We start from the raw sequence: 20,132 nt of genomic DNA on the forward strand, positions 1-20,132 counted from the left end.
AAACTTGTATATTTATTGAATGTGGAAGATGGATATGCTGCCATGATACAATTTGGTCTAATAGTAAGCCAGTGTACTAGATTTATAATAGGCATTCCTTTATAAAGTGTTCATGTCTATGCACAGATGGTTGGAGATGTGTGTTTAGGATTTTTTTTCTAAAAACTCTTTCACTTTGTAGATGTACAAATGGACTCGTCAGGGATGGGGATGGATGTGGACACCTCGGAGGATGAGGCTGAATATGATGTTGAGGCTGAAGAGGAAGAGATGGAGCTGCAGAAAGACTTCAAAGGACTCAACATTACCCAGGAGTACTGCCCTACCCTGCCGAGGATAGACGAGTTACAGAAACTTGCTCACTTGTTTCCTGAACTGGATGACTTTCAAGTCCAAAATGGCACAAAATTTGCAGATTCTGTGTTATCTTCAAGGGAAGGTGAGATATGGTGGCTCTGTTATTTTTATGAAGTTTAGCCCATGTTGAATCTTTGATAAGTCTTTGCATACTGAGTTTCACTACTTCATCACTGTAGAGAAGAAACAGCTGGTGGAGTCTAGTGCAGGTGTTCAACAGTAGTAGGGCTTTCCATAAAGGTATTGTGAATTATTATGAATTCTAATATATTCATTTAATTTTTTACTACAAGAATCAAACAGCATATAGAATTCAGCTCATTATTCATACCTACCCTCTCTTCTTTCTTTAACAGGATATTAAATTTTAAAAGTAGGAAATAGTTGCCTAATACTAAGGAAAGAGAGCTTGTTTTCCTGGACTTGAACTTGAGGATACCACAGCCAAAAACTTTTCAGAATTTAAAGAAGCAATGATTTTTCTATTCATTATTAGATTCTGAGAGGAAATAAACATTATCGTAAGAAAACTTAAACTAAACAATAATCTGATGCGCCACACATATACACTGAATAAAACATGTTCCAACCCTTCACACAGGCAGCTTCAAGGAGGGTATGAGTGAGTCTGGCACTGAGCACTACCTGTTGGCCTCAGACACCACCAGGAGCCTGATCAGCTTTGTGAAGGCGGCCTACCCGGACCTGGTGGGGGCGCAAGGACCCCCCCACCTGGAGGAGCTCTATGAAAAAGACCGCAAAGTCTGCAGGTCAGCTCTTGGGAATTTTTTGTCAGATAGGGATAAGAGGGATTCTGAAATAGGTATACCGTATTTCCCGCCATATAAAACACACTTTTTTTTTCAAAAAAGAAGATTCGAAAAATCCCCCTGCGTCTTATACGCCGATCATTAGGTTTTGGTACGCCTAGGTTATTGTTACTGGTATGAAACCAACACCCAAAACACCTTCATTTGACACAATAGTTCCCAGATGTCCCCAGAATTAAATATAACGTATTTTGCTGCGTGTAACGCGCACTTTTTTCACTCTGAAAATGCCAAAAAGTTACCCCTGTGCAGTATATGCCGAAGGTACAGATTTTGATTGATTTAAATAATGAATAGTGTGATGCAACAGAAAAGGAAAGTGTGAATAAGCAGAAGAGAGGAGGAGGACATGACCTTACAGGACACGTGGGAGCCGAGGCACAGCATGAACACGAAACAACACACAGCACCGCCGCGGCACACCAGGCACCAGTGTGCTGGATACCTTGGTGGTGATGGTTAAAGTGGCTATATGGGAACAATATTGGTGGAGCAGGGTGCTGCCTGATGTGACTGTTTGGCGATTGTGGGGCGAACCTGGACGGATTAGTCTGGAGGTATTTCTGCTGTTCAATGACCCGGTCAGATGACGTTTTCTGTGATACAATGTCGAAAGAATGAATATCCGTGGATGACTAAAGTGTTTATTGTAAATGCATTTTTGTTTCTCATTGTAAAAATAACTATATCAAAACATAATATGATTGAGAGAAATTAATCAACATCTATTTCTACTTGAAAGTAGGTATACGGTCCCTGAAGGTCAAGATCAAGACCAAGAATGCCCATCGAACGTAGCAAACTTGTGTGATTAGTTCCCTCAGTAGCTCGGTGAAAGTTACCGCCTGCACACTGCGCAGTGAGTGAGTCTACCAACCAACCCTTCTGTTTACCTTTTCAAAGTCACAGATGCTTGGGGTAAGAGTACTGTAATTCTTCAACCAACAGTGGAACACTTTGAACACAGAGAAGGGCACAAAGCAACATGCAGTATCATAGTCATAATTGTGAGTAAATTGGCCAAATGTAATACCGCATACACATTAAGTTCAGGAAAAATGTGGAGTTTTTAATTTTTTTCTAAATATATCTTGCCAAATTATAGGTGCGTCTTATATGATGGGAAATACAGTATATTAGATGGAGAAAACATAAGTTGCTGGAGCTGTGAAGAGAACACCACTCATTGGTTTGATGGAGATTGCTATGCCATGTACACACAGTTCTCTTTGACAGAGTGGACTCAAAGACCCTTTGTCTCATCAACTCCTTTCCTTTTACTACCTCTTAAATTCCACTTCAGTGTTGCATTTATTTCTATCTTCTATCGACATTTTCATGCTGACTTCTCTTCTGAACTTGATAACTGCATGCCTCCCCCTCCTGAAGCCTTGCTGCACATGACTTTCCACTTTTGCACATCCCTATTCTCCAAATCTCTTATGCATTTTTTTGTTCCTTCTTCTGGTAAACTCTGGATTAGCCTTCCTTCGTCTGTATTTCCTCCTGCGTATGACTTGAACTCTTTCAAGGGGAGAGTACTAAGACACCTCTCCACCTGAAACTGACCTCTCCTTTGGCCTCTTGTTCTGTTTTCTTTTGTAGAAGCAGCATCTAGCACGCCTATTTGTTACTATTTTGTTTCTTGCCCTTGAGCTGCTTCCCTTGTTGTAAAAAAAAAAAAATGTGTGAAACAAGCATCTGAGTTTTAAGAGGCCACATCATCATCATTCATTTTTATCAGTTTTCTCATTTTTGTGATGAAGTTATGCATTTCATGACCACCCTTCAACTCTATTAACTGCTTCCTCCTCAAACAAAGATTTCCTCCATGTCTTCTTTAGTTTGGTATAGAAGAAACTAATCAAATATGTTCTGTGGATGATGGTCTTAAAAGAAAAGTAAACTATCAAATCATTTAAAAATCATTCTGCTTGATGGATACTCTTACTTAAAAGATATTATTATATATAACCTCTGTCCCTTGGGATGTCTCAATGTACGTTGAATTCAGGACTAGTGTTCCCTTCACTAATTCTCTTGTGTCTCCCTTCACCCCGCAGGAACAAGGCCATTGCAACAGTGGAGCGCGTCCTCCACCCTGAGGTGTACATGGAGCGTGTGGTATATGATCTTGACTACCTGCTGGAGTCTGAACACTCCCTCTCACATCCCCTCATCACCCCCTCCACCACCACCACCACCACCACTACCCTCAGGTAGGCCTATACCCTCATCATCTTATCAACAGCAGCCATTCTTATGCCACTGCAGGGCAAAGGTCACTCCTAACATTTTCTGTCTCTCTCAGTCTGATGTTAGTGTACTCTTTCATCTCTCCACCTTGTTCTCTGTTTGCCCTGACTTATACAATTCCTAAGGTGATATGGCACTCCCAAGACCATTTCCTCTTCTTAACCCGGTAGCAGCGGGGATCATGTTTCTTAATGGTCCCTCCTAGCGAGAAAAATGAGAAAAAATCATCACTCACACAAACCATTTCATAATGAATATCAAAGCATTTGTGATCAGATTATGTATCATCTATTTTTTGGGGTTTATATCATGGCACAAATTTGTCTCATCGCTGCTACCGGGTTAATCATCATTCAAAGATCTTCAACCTCTGTCTCTTCTCAAATCCATGATGCTTACTTCCTGCCTCTTAGTGTCATACCCTGCATTTTTCTCACCAGCTGGAAACACCATTGCATTGACATGGATCTAATTTCTGCTTTTCATCTTTTTATGTAAATGAGTAGCCATCCTCCTATGTTACAGAACCCTTACTCTTGATAAAACCATATCTTCCATAATCATGTCAACCCACTTTGTCATCTCAGTCTCTTTTACATTCTCTATTAGTTTTTACAGTATGAGGAGACAGTCTAAAAACTAAAAATAAAAAACTCTGTAATATGTAGTTCCAACAAAGACAAGTGAGATGCTTAAGAGAAGTATTGAAGAAAAGCCTTACAGTGTCTCATTTAATATTTAGAAAAAAAAATATGTATGTTTTGGCAATATGGTAAGATTGTACTAATTTTTATAGACCGCTCAGCAACTTGGATGAGAAACGTGTGGGTAAGAAAGACATGGCTGTGAACCACCTCAACTTTGAGTCCCGGTTTGAGAGTGGAAATCTTCGTCGGGCCATCCAGGTAACCTCATAATGCTAAACTGAAAGGTATCATTTTGACTCCGACCCATTTTTCCATAGATTTTCTCATGGTATTCTTTTTTCATCAAGTTCACCACCACTGGCTCCAACCTTCCTGTTGACTGAGCCTTACAGGTGTAGTAAGTTAACCCGGTAGCAGCAATGGGCCAAATTTGTGGCTTTACCGTATAGCAGCAATGGGCCAAATTTGTGCCATGATTTAACCCCCCCAAAATAGATGATACATAAACTGATCACAACTGCTTTGATATATATTATGAAATGGTTTGTGTGAGTGATGATTTTTTCTCATTTTTCTCGCTTAGAGGGACCATTAAGAAACATGATCCCCGCTGCTACAGGGTTAACCAAAGCCAAATCATTTTTCCTTGGCCAGGCCTCCAAAACTGAGTATGACTTGATCCTGAATGCTGACGTCAACTCTGCGCATCACTACCAGTGGTTCTACTTTGAAGTGAGCAACATGGAGGCCAACACACCTTACATCTTCAATATCATCAACAATGAGAAGCCCAACAGTGAATTCAATTTTGGTAAGCTTGATGTGCACAAAGTTTTGAAGTCACAGCTTCCCCATCACCAGGGGCCTTAGAATATGATGGAGGAATTATTTTAAAGTAAATGAGTTTTGAGAGAGTGTAGAATGGATACTGTTGATACAAGAGGCTGCTGAATGACAGGCTGGAGTGGGAAAAGGTTATCAAAAAAGAATGGATGACTGTACACCTTGTAAACTTAAATGTCTAATCTTAAGCTTTTATCATGACAAATATATATACAATGGACAGTATTTGGTGTTGGGAATGAAAATACTTTAACTGTGTGTGAATTTGTTTTGTTGCTCATTTAATTGGGCAATCATTCTTCTTTGATTATAAATATTTATCTCAACTATTTCTAACTCATTTAGTAATAGTTCTGATTATGACGGTGCTGATGATTTAATGTGTTTAGAGCCCTGGTAGAGATTGATCCAAATTTGTATGCAGTAAAAATGGAGAATCTCCTTCAAATGTTTGTCTGTCACTCCTCAGGGATGAAGCCTGTGATGTTCAGTGTTCAGGAAGCCTCGGAGGGGCGGGCCATGTGGGTGCGCACGGGCTACGACATCTGTTACCACAAGAATCACTTCTCCCGTATACCCAAGTCCCACGACACCACTCGCTCCAAGAGGCAGGCGGCAAATGCTTGTTACTACACAGCCACCTTCACTGTGGTCTTCCCTCACTCCCATGACATTTGCTACATTGCCTACCACTACCCTTACACATATACCCGTCTAAAGGCAAGTCTTGATGCTGCTCTAAACTTAAAAACTCATGGTGTATAATTATCACATAGGCTAGCCAAGAGCTGTACAGAGGACTTTGCATTCATAATTTTAACTTGGTCACAGTATTCCAGATTGCAACTAACTTTAACTTGATCTTGCCATTTCTATACTCTTTAGCAAAAGATTGAGGTTTCTAGGGTAAAAGATATCAAGATTTTAAATAATATGTTTATCATCTGTCTTGAATGTGTGTGTACTCCTTGGTTCATCTTCATCTTTATTGCTGTCTCCTGAACACCAATTAACAAGCTTCAATTTGTAATGAGTACAAGTCGATTTCAGGAAAGTATTGCTTGTTATTTATATTGTTATTATCTCTTTTTAGGCTTACCTCTCCCGCCAAGAAGCCAAAGAGTTGCCGAGCCATGTGTTCTACAGCAGCCAGCTCCTGTGCCACACCTTGAATGGCAACCCAGTGCCTCTGTTAACCATTACCTCAAAAGATAATATTAAGGTAAGGTGCCTGGGATTCATGAGCGGCCTCTATCAGGTCTTAATTTTGTGTTTTAGTATTGCCTAAGGTATGATAACTTGCTGAGTGTGAACTCCAAAGATTACTATTATCTTCATACTAGTGGGATTTTCCTTTCTCCAGGACAAAGAATGGATAATTTTTTACCTTTTACACAATGCTAGTAAAGTTCATTCAGGTAACTTGAAGATGCAGAAACCTACAAATAAGTCATTGTCTTCACATGAGTGGCATTTTTCTTTCTCCAGGACAAAGAGTGAATGTTTGCCTGTTATATATGTAATGCCAGGATGAGCTTAGATGCTTAGAACATTGAGATTTTACGTGCGTCACTTTCTTCATGTAAGTTTTTCCCTCCTCAGGACAAAGAGGTAATCTTCCTGACGGCCCGAGTGCACCCCGGGGAGAGCAATGCCTCGTGGGTGATGGAGGGCGTCCTGAACCAGCTTCTGAAGGAGTCATCCACTTCTCGGTACCTGCTGGACAAGTTTATCTTCAAAATTGTGCCCATGCTCAACCCTGAGGGAGTCATCCATGGAAAGTGAGTACTGGAACACCTACTGTGATGCTCTGTTCAGTTCTTTCAGAAGTTGTTTCTCTTCCCACTGTTATGTTATTTCCATCATCACTTTTCTTTCTTTTTTTTTTCTTTTTTTTTCCACCATACATTTGGGAAAAAATTCTTTTATATGATAATGGTGATGAAGCAGCTACAGTCTCTCCTGAAGCACCATATAATGTACCTCTTCTTTATGCCATCAATGTTTGGTCTTTAGTCTGTTGTACTTTTTGTACGTACACACAAAACAGAAAAAGTCATCCATGGAAAATGAATATTACAGTCTGGTCTTCAGTACTACCATTGTATAAGATAGTCAGTCCCTTTTGAGAAAGCAGAAAATGAGTACACTCTTCATATATTTTCTTTATATATTGTATTTATGGAGTTCTTATGTTTTGTATTTACTGAGCTGAATGTGTGAGCCAAGTTGTATTACATATTTAATTATTATGCTGTACAAAGAATGAAAAATATCTGAGCTGTCTACCACAGTGAAAAGATCATTTGCTTGAAGGGAATTAGATACCAGATAAAGCAATGCTCAGACTTATTCATGCACCGTAAGGAATAAAGAAAATCAGGCAAAAAAAACATCTGGGTGTAATATGTTTGAAGGAGGAACTTAACAAGTCTAACCAGGTCACTGCAACAGATTCACAGCAGTCCGTTGCCTTCAACATGCATAAACCAAGGAACTAAGGAGATGGATAACAACTTTTCCCATGGCACAGTAGCAGGTTAACAGCACTCCTTAATCTTCAACACATAAACTATGGAAAACCAACAACACATGGCACCGTATAATGCTATTAGGAAGTTGTTTAAAGTGGACGTTGCAATCTGAAGCTCATTTTGTCACTTCAATTTGACCCTTGATCCAGAAAGGCCCAACTGAATGTTTCCTTTCTGCTGAGAGGCCTTCTTACTGTGAAGTTAGAGGAGGCTTCTGGTTGTAGTGGGATAGAGGAGGGAGATGAGGGAGATGAGAATGGGGAGGGGGAGAAAGAGGATGTGGAAAACTCTCGTGTGGGAGGCTGAAGGAGCTGTAGTGGGTTGATAGTGGGTGGGTTGATAGGACGTGAGTGGATTATTTCGTTGTTGTGGACTGCACGATCCAAGTCTAGGTTCACTCCTGGCATGATCTTAACGTGGTCTGTTGTGTCTTCAGGCAGCTCCTCAGGAACGGGTGTAGGCATTGTCTTGGGAGGCTCTCCAGTGGTAGGGAAAGTATCTCCTTCAAAAGTTGTAAGGTCCAGTGTTGTCGCAGTAATGCCTCTGTCGGGTGTCACGGTGGGTTGTGGGAAGCTAGAAGTGCCTGGCTGACGGGTTTGGCTCTGGGCTGCTGTTGCTCTGTGTGGCTGTGGTCTTGGTTCTGGTTGTCTCTGTTGCTGTGGCTGGTGTGTGGGGCTCTGAGCTTGGCTGGCGATGGGGCGAGGAGGTGACTTGTTTCTGCGAAGAGGGATCCTGGGTGTGGTGGGCAGGGCGCTGGGGTGGGGAAATAAAATGTTTTGTAATGTTCAAGAAAGGTAACTACATTGTATCAACACATTCTTAAAGCAATGAGCAGTAGATTAAAAGGAAAGTGCCCTCTAAAATGAAAGTTAAAAAAGGATGAGAGATTGAGAAAACTTAAGTATGCGAGGCTATAGTGTATGCACAACAGCAAGAGAAGACACATCAAATTTAATTCAGGGGCTATGGAAATAATCAGGCAATTAAATACTGTATACAGAAAAAGGAATCAAGCTAAACACATCCTATACTGTGCAGCTCTTTCTTAATAATGATCATCATCTTCAAAACTTCATGCAAGCTATTAACATACTAAAGTCTATTTGTTGATTGTTAGAATGTGTTATGGTCAACTCAACATAAAGTTTGATCCTTTTGCAAGGCTTTATCAATAGAGACCTTATTCATCCATGCATGCAGGGGGTCCTTACCCATGCAAGAAATAGTTTTCTGTATCAGTAAAGAGAAAATGAGCCAAGTTACTCTAAGGCCTTACAGTGAATGTGGTTAATGATGTGACAGTTAAGCAGGCAAATGTGTACTCTGTTCACATGTACTTATAAAATAAGGCCCTTCCTTTTCACTATTATAAGTGCATATCACTGACCAATCCATGAGCAAGCCATGCCCTCTCCTAAACTCACGCTGCATGTGGTTGGTAAATGATGGGAAAGGGCTGGCATAGCTGAGTCTTACTTTCAATGTTAATGCGAGCAGAGTAAAGTGAAAGACGAAGCAGGGAACCTATAAACTTTACCTGTCTTACCCCTGAGATGAGCTGCGGCTGGCGCTCACGAAGTTGACAAAGAAGCACCGCGTCAGCTCACAGATGAAGTACTTCTCATCCATGCAGCTCTGTGGCACCCACGCCCCATTGTTGGCACTCATGCACAAGTTGCCTTGTTTGCTCCTGGAGGTCATAGGGATATATATATATATATATATATATATATATATATATATATATATATATATATATATATAAATATATATATATATATATATATATATATATATATATATCATGTATTAAGTACTATATTGCAGTCACTCATTTATATGAGCCAGGAGAGATTTCTAGGTAGATATAACACACCGAGTTTAATTATAGATGGTGATGATGATGATATGTCTGATGATGATGATGATGATGATGATGATGATAATGATAAGGAGAAAGAGAAGGTGGAGGGTGATGATGATAATTTGGATGATAATGATAAAATTTTGTTGTGCTGATGGAAAGGAAAAGAAGAATAGAAAGGTGGTGATGGCAATGACGGTGATGACAAGGAGGAGAACAAGAGGATGAGGGAGGTGACAGTGGTGATGGTGAGGAGGAGGAGAATAAAAATGGTAATGATACTGATGATGAAAATAGTGATGCTGTGCACCACCTACGTGAAGGGCTCCTCAGCGGCCCAGTAGTTGAAGGAGCCGTTGAATCGCTCGCCGGTGGCCATCCACATCCAGTGATGTGACCCAAGCTGGTTCCCGCTCGTCCAGTAGTCAGTGTCACTCAGACCTGGAAGGAAAAAGATTTGTATTAGTCTAAACAACACGTTCCCTTTTTAAACATGCAAGGAAAGTCACTGATGAACCTCCCAACAAGGCTTTCCTGTTTCAAATTGTTAGAAGGCACATAATCAGCTTTGAATCCATCCCTCTCACTCAACCACCCAGCCAACAATTCATCTAACAAAAGCCTCTGTCTGTCTCGCCAACACCCCTCACTCACGGTTGGCGGCAAGGTAGGAGGTGATGAGCTCGGCTTCCTCCGCAGTGCCAATACTGAGGAGCTCCATGCCGATGGTGCGGCAGTATTGGTAGGCGAGGAACCAGTTGAGGGTGGGCACGTAGGGCGACGTCTGGGAAATGAAGTAGCGGGAGCCGGCCAGGTCAATGGTCTCCACGCTGCGCTGACCTGAGAACGAGGAAGATGGCTTTGTTACTGATCATTTAGTTCGTTTCCACACAAAATAGGAAAAAACGCTAAAAATACCGTAAAATCATAATCTACATCCTATTGGTGCATGAAGAGAGTTAGTATACTTGGAAACACAAAGAAGTGAGAAAAATGGGCTGGTCTTTGGGATCCACGCTGCTATGTATCAAGGATCACGAAGTTTCCCTTAAATCAGGGATGACAGCGAATCCTTAAGGTCACCGGTTACTAAATATATACCTTTCTAGTGTATGGTATGTATGGTTGAGAAATGTTAAGAAGTGCCGAAGTAACACCGAGAACCAGCCAAATTGATGGTTTTTCCGCGTCGATGACAAACATAAATGATCCAGGAAAGAAAACACTGACTAGCGAAAACACTCAAGGTCACTTTTCCACGTGTCGCTAATGCCTTGCAGAGAAAATGCATGAACACACAAACCACGGAGAACCAGCCAGATTGTCCTGAAGGTTATTTAAACAGACAAAACAATAAGTCCTTCAGGTTGGTTTGTTGTTAAGTTCCACGCCTCGCTGACCAGAGACAGATAATAACACAGTTTAAAATTAACAGCGCCTCAGACAAGTCAAGGGTTTGCACGCACCGCTGCCCCCAAGGAGTGTGGGAAGTACAGGCCTGAAGGAGCATGTAACCCCCTAACGAGGTGGTAGAGAGAGAGAGAGAGAGAGAGAGAGAGAGAGAGAGAGAGAGAGATTTTGTATAGCTACGAAAGAAAGCAGCAGTGGTTAGCGTGCGTAGCTACGAATCCGCTGGCTCGGGTTCGAATCATGGCTCGGACAGTCGGCGTGCAGTTCGCCCAGCTGTTAATCCTCCCTTTCGGGCTGGTCGATAAGTGGGTACCTGGGGAAACCTGGGAAGGTAAACTGTGAATATCCCAAACTTCACGCTGGCCTGTCCTGGGGTAACGGGTTATTCCCACCCTAGGCTCAAAGGGCGAATGCGACGGAAATGAGCACAGCAGGCACGCGCAGCTATTACGTATGCACCCAGTTTTACCTCTTACTTGTACGAAAGACGAAATTTCAAACTCGTATTGCGTTCATAATCATATATATAAAGTACTCGTAGGACATGAAAATAAGTAATACTTAGATAATAGTAATTGCTTTCTTTGTAGGAAGGGTACGCGTTAATTCTTCACACTATGCTACTGGAAAACAATCTAAAAAGTATTTAATTTATTCATAAGGTTTAAGTACAAATGCTAAACCAAATGAATGTTAAACCGAGATAGAAAACGTCTTACAAGTTCTAAAACAAATAAAAACAAAACCGAGATATGAAACGCCATACAAGTGGTAAAACAAATCAATTAAAACAAACGCTAAAAAGTCATACTAATATCCAAAATTAATACATCAAAAATAGCACTTGTCCCGTACCATTGTATCTTTTTAGTTTCCTGGTGCTATTTAAACAAGTATCCTTAGTCGTATAATCACACACTGTCCTGCCTGGGGGTTGGGATGGCATGCTCCTCCCTTCTTCTTTGTTGTTTACTTGCAACAATAAACTATCAATCAATCAATCAAATAGATATAGAAAACGTCTTGCAAAATTAATAAAGAGCCCGACAATAGTGAAGGTGGTCTGCCGCTCCCTAACTCGTGGCCTTCGGTGGAAAGATGACAACGCGATGATGTTCAGACGTCAGGGCCACTTGTCCTTAACGTGGTCTTGACGTGACTGAAATATGCAAAGTCATTACCTGCGTGTGTGTGTGTGTGTGTGTGTGTGTGTGTGTGTGTGTGTGTCATGGTAAAGGAAAAAAGAAGGAAGGAAAGAAAGAAAGAAAGGAAAGAATTCTTGAAAGCAAAGAGAATAAACAAACAACTCGTGGCGTTGATTATGCTAAACACATACACACACACACACACACACGCACACTGTCGTTTATGGAAGGAAGATGCTCTCTCTCTCTCTCTCTCTCTCTCTCTCTCTCTCTCTCTTCTTCTTCTTCCTCTTCTACTTTTTCTTTTTTGCGCCACGTTATTTTTCTCTTCTCATGATATTTTCTTTTTTTCTTTCTTTTTTATACATAATTTGTCCCCATGATTCTTAACTTTTTATGCATCCACTCTCCAGAGATTGATTTTCAGTATTTAAAACCCTTGAGAATCATCAACGACAGCATTCGAAACCCATTAGTATTAACAATCGTCAGTCAGAACCATAACATCACCAACATCCGCTAGTGAAACTTATTAAAACAAACAGCAATCTAAAATGTTAATCCTTCCATAATCGAAGTCAGTATTGCTAACCTTTCCCAAGCTAAAGATGGCTCCTAATCCTTCCAAAATTTTAAGACACCATCGCTTCTCACATCAACTATTTCTAAAGGTTAAAGAGGGGATCAATCTGCTTTTCATGAGTGTTTTTTAAGGTTCATGGCACAGAAGAAGGGTCAAACTACCACCAGGGTCATAAAACTACCCCAGGAAAGGCCTACAGCTCCTACGAAAGCCATGTCAAATATGTGAACTTGGGCGACGAAATGTTTTAAAATACGACCCCTAATCCTTCCAGAGCTAAAGACGATATCCTAATCTTTCCACAACTAAAGACGGTATCCTAATCTTTCCAAAAATGAAGATGTTAACCTAATCGTCAGCAAGGTATTTATAGCGTCTTCCATTTAGCGTAACCTGTTTTTGGGTCATGATCTGTAGAGTCCCTTATAGAGTCCCGACTACCTAAGATTTGGACGCCATTATTGTGCCTGTTTTCGCCGTGCTTTTCAAACGCTATCACACGCTCTCGTGGGGACAACAGGACCAATAATGGCGTCTAAATCTTAGGTTGTCGGAACTCTATCTATCAAGGGACTCTACAGATCACGACCCAGAAACAGGTTACGTTAAATGGAAGACACTATTAAAGGTCGAGTCCCACCACGCGCATCCCTGACTCCCCGTAATCCCGCGCGTCACTCCTTGGCCTTGGCTGTCACGACGTCTCAAGCGTGTCCGTGAGGGGGTGAGTCAGCGTTGCCAGTGTCGTGCTCAGCCTCTCATATTTCCCAGTTTCCGACCCTAAAACTGTCTCCTCCACCTCAATAGTTAGATTTATTTAGAGTTATCGTTGAAATGGTTAATTACTGGTGTCTTCCTTTTGCAATAGTTGTGGGGAAGCCGAAAGATACGATGCTTTGAGTACGATAAACTGGGAACGCTGGGAGGTGGATGTTGCTCTTCGCCTCACCTCGTAATGACGCCCCATAAGAAGCCGCGGTGGAATTAATATCTCAGAGGAACGAAGGAGGGTGGGATGACAGGGAGGGGAATGCGCCGAGATGAAGTGTAGGTATATGTTCAGATAGGCACTTTTCGCTGATCATCTACCTCCATGACAAAGAAGATGTAAGAGAGAAAACGTCGTGATAGATGCCTAAGATTTTTTTCTTTTTTACAACAAAGGAGACAGCTCAAGGGCACACAAAAAGGAAACAATAATAAAAAATAAAAATAAGAGCCCGCTAATCGCTGCTCCTACAAAGAATCAAAAGAGGTGACCAAAAGAAAGGTCAACTTCGGGAGGAGAGGTGTCCTGATATGAGAGGAAAGTTAGACAGGGAGTGGAATGCGCCGAGATGGGGTGTTGGAATAGGTTCAGATAGGCATTTTTCACCTTTAATCATCTACCTCCATGAGAAAGAAGATATGAGAGAAAACGTCGTGATAATGCCGAAGATATGAGAGGAAAGTTAGATAGGGAGTGGAATGCGCCGAGACGAGGTGTTGGAATAGGTTCAGATAGGCATTTTACACCGCTGATCATCTACCTCCATGACAAAGAAGATGTAAGAAAGAAAACGTCATGATAATGCCGAAGATATGAGAGGAAAGTTAGATAGGGAGTGGAATGCGCCGAGACGAGGTGTTGGAATAGGTTCAGATAGGCATTTTACACCGCTGATCGTCTACCTCCATGACAAAGAAGATATAAGAGAGAAAACTTCGTGATAAATGCTTAAAGTATGAGAGGAAAGTAAAGAGGGAGTGGAATAGGTGCGAGGTGTTGGAATAGGTTCAGATAGGCACTTTTCACCGCGGATCATCTACCTCCATGAGAAAGAAGATGTAAGAGAGAAAACTTCGTGATAAATGCTTAAAGTATGAGAGGAAAGTAAAGAGGGAGTGGAATAGGTACGAGGTGTTGGAATAGGTTCAGATAGGCACTTTTCACCGCGGATCATCTACCTCCATGACAAAGAAGGTATCAGAAAGCAAGCGTCATGATATTTAACTAAGATATGAGATGAAGAGGCTGCGAAAACGATGTGAAAGTGAAGATGGGTGACGAGGATGAAATGTTGAGGTGTAAATAGTATTTCTCGCCTTGAGGAAGATTTAGTGAACAGGCGTCACGAGAGATACTGAAGATACGAAGGAAGGCTAGAAGGGTTTGAAGGATGAATGGAGGGTGATAACCAGCGTTCCAAATTATCGTACACACCGTATTGCATTTTCGTAGTTTCTGACTGATATCTATAGCAAAAACAAACAAACAAACATCAGTAAATAACAGTTTTAACGCCAACTTTAATATTCTTTCGTTATTTGTGTAGCTACGAGAGTTTGACGCTTAAAAATTATAAATACAATGTGGTGAATACGATAATCTGGCAACTCTGGTGATAACAAGGATGAAGCGTGTGAATAGGTGGAAATGGGTATATATTTTTCGGCATACCCAACTCCCTTCATGACGGAGATTCAGTCACGAGAGATACGTAAGATGCGATGGAGGGTTTATAAGGATGGGAGGACCGATTAGAAAAATAAATTAAAGAGGGTATGAGGGATGAATGTGTGAATAAGCGTAAATTAATACTTTTCGATTTTTTTTCCACTCCATTCCCTTCAAGAAAGAAGTTATAGTCAAAACAAAAATTAGAAATGCTCAGAAGATAAGAAAAAGACAGTTAAAGTGAGATTGTTTATGTAGTGGTCAGCGTGCCGAACTACGACTCCACGGGCCCGGGTGCTCAATCAGCTGTTCATCCTCCCCTTCGGTTTGATCGGTAAATGGGTACCTGGGGAAGGTAAACTGTGGCAATTCCGGACTTCACACTGGGCCTTTGTCGCGGGGTAATGGGTTCTCACGCACCACAGGCTTGAAGGGGCAATGGTACGGAGACGAGCACCACAGCTACGCGCAGTTATAGTGTATACACCCAACCTTACCTCTTGCAAAGGGGCGTAATTCTATAGTTTCTGCTGATGGGTTTGTTTGTTTTTTCCTTGTGTCATTAGCTTAAGTGTCTTTTAACCCCTGAAGCTGATCTCATGTTTAAAAAGCCTTCAAAAGAAAAAAAATGAAAAAAATCATGACCTACATAACATTTTATATAATATATATCAACGCATTTGTATGCATTTTATGCATCATTTTTTGGGGTTTTATATCATGGGAAAATGTGGCCGTCTTTGCTGTACGGTAAAAGCCACAGGATTTGGCCCACTCGCCTGTTAATGAGATATGTACAAACTTGTCCAACAATTCCTTAACTTACCAGCTGATAGCGAGGCGAAGACCAAGAGTAAGGCCACCCTCTGTGCCAGCCGCCACATCTTGTCTGTCTGTAGTTTTCTGTCGGACAGGAGACGTACTTAGCCAGTCTACGTATATCGTGCAGCGGTTTATATACGAAGGGAAGAAGTCAGCGGCGCAGCGTGTGTGTCGGTGTGTGTTGCACTGACGCTGCCGACCAACTAAGTGACTACCTTCCCTGAGTTCCCGCCGACTCTGTCCTTGACCGTCCCACCCACCGATACCTGCCTGGCGCTCATCCTCCTCCTCCTCCTCCTCCTCCTCGTCCTCCTCCGCTCGGAACGCCCACCATCCATGCCCATCCCCTCTCCTCCTCCCGGTCTTCCTCACGCCCACCATCCATACCCATCCCCTCTCCTCCTCCCGCGCTTCCTCCTCCTCCCAGGCGAACAGCAGGAAGAGCGGGCATCAGGGAAGTGATCAGCGTGCCTCGCCGATGCGTTCTGTAGCTGAGCAATAAAAGGGCGTGCCTCCCGTGCCCTCCCTTTGCATAATTGTTGTTGCCGTGTGAAGGCCGAGCGTCTTACATGTATACGCATAGACCCCAAACCGGAAACCATTCACTTTTCCTAGGACACACGTGATCCGTCCATTAGGTTCATGCGGTATGTTACGGCGAATCTCGTGTTGAATGATAATGATTATTGAGTGAAATCTTCCTTTCACGCGTCGGCTCAGCGAGGGCATATCCGTGAACCGTTGTTTTTCCCTGGAACACAACCCGTTATACATCAAATCTTACGTAATGCTGTGTTTACCGTGTGTCGTGACCTTGTTATGTAGCCTGACGGGTTTGAGAGAGAGTTGACGGCGGTTCTGGGAAAGAGGAAATGCAAGATGTTGGAGGGAACATCATGTTTCCTTGGGCGTGAGTTAGGGATGAGCGGCGGTGGTTCTGATAAGGCGGAACTGCAAGGTACTGGAGGAATCATCGTTTCCTTGGGCGTGGGTTAGGGAGGGGCGGCGGTGGTTCTGATAAGGCGGAACTGCAAGGTACTGGAGGGTTCATCACGTTTCTTTGGGTATAGGTTAGGGAGGGTCGACGGAGGTTCTGACGAAGAGGAACTATAAGGTACTAGAAGGGGCCATCACGTTTCCTTGGGCGTGGGCAGGGAAGGGCGGCGGCGGTTCTGACAATAAGGAAATATAATGTGCCTGAAGGGCTATCACGTTTCCTTGGGCGTGGGCAGGGAAGGGCGGCGGCGGTTCTGACAATAAGGAAATATAATGTACCTGAGGGGCTATCACGTTTCCTTGGGCGTGGGTTAGAGATGGGCGGCGGCGGTCCTGACAAGGAAGTGTAAGGTGCCTGAGGGCCCATCACAATTTCTTAGGCGTGGACGTGGGCGAGGATGAGGAGGAGGAAGAGGAGGAGGCTGACCGGACTTATGACTCAACCGGACCTACCGCTGTATTCACCTCCCCGCTGCATCTTGTCCCTATAAGGCTCGCGGACAGCACCAGCAGCAGCCTTAACGAAATATGTCTGTAGTGGTGAGAGGGTCGGTTTGGACACCTAAATTACCATACTATACATGACTAAAGCCTTTGCCACCATTCCTAATATTGATGTCAGCAGCCTGATCGAGAAACGCTTAAGAGTATAACAAGTGGTGACAGTTTCGTCTCGTAAGGGCAAGGTCAATGCTACGAAGACGTGTGTGTGTGTGTGTGTGTGTGTGTGTGTGTGTGTGTGTGTGTGTCATCCCCAGGGCATCAAGGAACATCATTTGATCGTATTATGACAACTTCAATGGCCAATGTTCGAGTTATCTAAAGTCACGTTATGAAGTACCTGCTGATCGCCATTTCCTATCCCTCGGAGCGACAAGAGACGGCGACGTGGCTCAGTGTGTGTGTGTGTGTGTGTGTGTGTGTGGCCCTGCACCCCGCCGTGGACACCTTCCCCGTGTGTGCCGCCCTTCCCTGCCCCTCCCCGCCAAAGGCAACCCCGCTGGGCCCCGACAGGAAATTCCCAGCGCAGGTGCCTGGATGCCGCCGCCGCTGATGTGCTGTTATGCTGATGTCATGGTGTGGCACGTCAGGGTCTTGATGTGAGAGCGAGGAAAGGCGGAGAATAGTGTGTAGGTATTAAGGAGGCGCCGCGTAAGACACCAAAGCGTATAAATAGGTATCCCATCGTTTCCTCGTCCCTTCGTTTTCTTTACGTCGTTGCCTCTCAGTCCATAGCAATTTTTTTTTTTCTAAGCTAGGTATATTTATTTATTTATTTACTTATTCATTTAGTTGGTAAGCCAGTTAAGCATGTTAGTTTAGTTAGTTAGGTAGTTAGTCAATAGTCAGTCTGTCATTTAGTTAATTAGTTAGTAAGTTAGTTCGTCAGTTAGTCAGTGGTCATTTAGTAAGGCAATTAGTAAGGTGTTTAGTTAGTCATTGATTAGGTTATTAGCCAGTTGGTCAGGTATCTACTTAGTTAGCTTAAGTTAGGTTCATCAACTCGTTACTTATATATCAACCACAAAGAACACAGGACACTTCATAATAACTTCTACGATATAGTTTATTTATCTTTATTAACAACTATGGCCTTGTTCCACGATTCGGATTAATTTTCACACGTGTACAGTCTTTCAATCGTTTTATCGTGGCTTTCTCTCGCTTGAAGCCTTAAAAGATAAATGAGGTTTGGGATCGCGTGCTTGCGTGTGAGTGTTAAGGTAGTGAGGGAAGCGATGCAAGAGATAAGGTGGTGGTGGTGGTGGGTTCGCTGGCGTGTGGGTGTTGGCTACAATGTGATGATGACAGCGGCGATAGTGATGGCGGTGTTGATGGTGGTCGTGGGCGTTAGTGATGAGGGTTGGCAGTGGTTGGTGTTGATGGAAGCGATTAGCTTTATGTGGTGATTTAGTGGTGTTGGTATTGTTAGCAGTGGTGGTAGTGGTTGTTGGTGTAGGGGTGGTGGTGGTGGTGGTGGTGGTGAGGTCAATGCTCTGGTGGTGTCATTGGAGACGGGGTTGCGTGCAGGAAGGAACTTTAACCGCAAAAATGTGAAGATAAATGTACAGAAAAAGAAACAAAAGATATATGACAGTCACGAGAAAATAACTTACCACGAAAAAGGAGAAAAAACAAGTATACCAGAGTCTCGAGAAAAATAACTTACCACGAAAAAGGAGAAAAACAAGTATACCAGGGAAGATAAAAAGGGAAAAGTTATTTGACAGACAGAGAAAAGTAACCATACGATAGGGAGGAGAACAAAGAAACAACTGGAAAGACTAGAAAGGAAAAAAAAAACTATTATGGGAAATTTGAAGAGAAAAACAAAGGAGCAAAAAAAAACGAAGAAATATGAAAAAAGAATTAAAAAAACACGCTTGAAAAGAAACAGGAAAATGTGGGGAAATCCTAACAGGAATATGATGAACACAGTGTAGGATGATAACAGAAGGAAAGAAAACCCCATTCGCAGGAAAAATATCAAAGAAAAATGTGAAGAATGAATAGGACCATACAAAAGGAAAGTACACATTAACACAATAGATAAAGAGAAGCTGAAATAAAACTAAAAAATGGAAAGTTCTATCCCCCTAGAAACGAACAAAGGAAAATAAAATAAAAATCAATTAAAGAAAAGAAAAAGTACGAAATCAGCACAATAAACTAGGAAAAGCTGGAAAAAAGAGAAAAAAAGAAAATTGCATCCCAGTAGAATAGAATCAAGAAAATGTGAAGCAGAAACGCTGGCTAAAGAAAAAGAAAATGACGTGCATAGATAAACAGTGTATAATGATATGATAAAAAGGAGAAACAGGACCCAGCCCGCAGAAAAGGAATGACAAAAAATATGAAGAAGATACGGAAAGGAAATAGGAAGTACATCTAATTACAGGGATTGGAGGGAGGACAAAAAAGAGGGAAGGAAAGGAAAGTCCCAACCCCATAGAAACGAACAAATAAAAAAATATGAAAAAAGAACGATAGCTAAAAAAATGAAGTGCAAATATAAGCAGTATATGAAGTGTCCAAAAAACGAGGAGAGGAAAGCCCCAACCCCAAAATTTGCATAGATTTACATAGATGTTCAGACCACACGGTGCTTGCGAGCCAGACTAGGTGGTCTGCCGCTTAAGTAAGTGAAGGAGAGTGAAGGAAGCAGCCACCAAGACGCTGAATTTCTGCCTTAGTGAATGTTAAGGTGGAAGAGGTGGCGGTCGAGCTTGTTTTTAGATTGATTAGTCTTGATACACTACTACTGAAGACTGAAGCTTATTCGATTCTCGTAGAACACTTAAGCGCTGTCGTGACGCATTATCAATCATACGCAATTTGGATTCATCCACCAAATATTTGAAAACATTCGACTTGTCCCCCTCGGAGGCTGCGTTTCTCAAGAGAGGC

The 20,132-nt window shown here is 42.3% G+C and overlaps 2 protein-coding genes across 14 annotated transcripts in view; one reads left to right on the forward strand and one right to left on the reverse strand.

The window, feature by feature from the left end:
- LOC127005820 (cytosolic carboxypeptidase 1-like) overlaps window positions 1-20,132 on the forward strand; it is an 86,454-nt gene that overhangs the window by 52,957 nt on the left and 13,365 nt on the right. For all 11 annotated transcript variants that reach the window (XR_007758937.1, XM_050874970.1, XM_050874964.1 and 8 more), the window contains 8 exons: window positions 182-439; window positions 959-1,127; window positions 3,251-3,406; window positions 4,240-4,348; window positions 4,745-4,901; window positions 5,403-5,653; window positions 6,027-6,155; window positions 6,536-6,714. Coding sequence is in view for 10 of the 11 variants with exons in the window: in XM_050874970.1 (XP_050730927.1) it covers window positions 182-439; window positions 959-1,127; window positions 3,251-3,406; window positions 4,240-4,348; window positions 4,745-4,901; window positions 5,403-5,653; window positions 6,027-6,155; window positions 6,536-6,714 (1,408 nt within the window). In the remaining variant the exon portion in view is untranslated. The remainder of the gene's footprint in view (window positions 1-181; window positions 440-958; window positions 1,128-3,250; window positions 3,407-4,239; window positions 4,349-4,744; window positions 4,902-5,402; window positions 5,654-6,026; window positions 6,156-6,535; window positions 6,715-20,132) is intronic.
- On the reverse strand, window positions 7,319-16,038 carry LOC127005821 (L-selectin-like). Of its 3 annotated transcripts, none has more exons than XM_050874972.1 (5): window positions 15,733-16,038; window positions 9,986-10,171; window positions 9,649-9,772; window positions 9,014-9,157; window positions 7,319-8,220 (listed from the first exon to the last, which is right to left on the reverse strand). In XM_050874972.1, exons 1-5 carry the CDS (start codon window positions 15,788-15,790, stop codon window positions 7,596-7,598), a joined length of 1,137 nt encoding a protein of 378 aa, XP_050730929.1. In that variant the 5' UTR covers window positions 15,791-16,038; the 3' UTR covers window positions 7,319-7,595. The 3 variants fall into 3 exon arrangements, with proteins under 3 accessions (XP_050730929.1, XP_050730930.1, XP_050730931.1); XM_050874973.1 differs by lacking the exon at window positions 15,733-16,038 and adding an exon at window positions 10,798-10,860; XM_050874974.1 differs by having other exon boundaries at window positions 8,072-8,220; window positions 9,005-9,157; window positions 15,733-16,024.

The sequence above is a fragment of the Eriocheir sinensis genome, chromosome 31 (assembly GCF_024679095.1).
Source record: "Eriocheir sinensis breed Jianghai 21 chromosome 31, ASM2467909v1, whole genome shotgun sequence".
NCBI lineage: Eukaryota > Metazoa > Arthropoda > Malacostraca > Decapoda > Varunidae > Eriocheir > Eriocheir sinensis.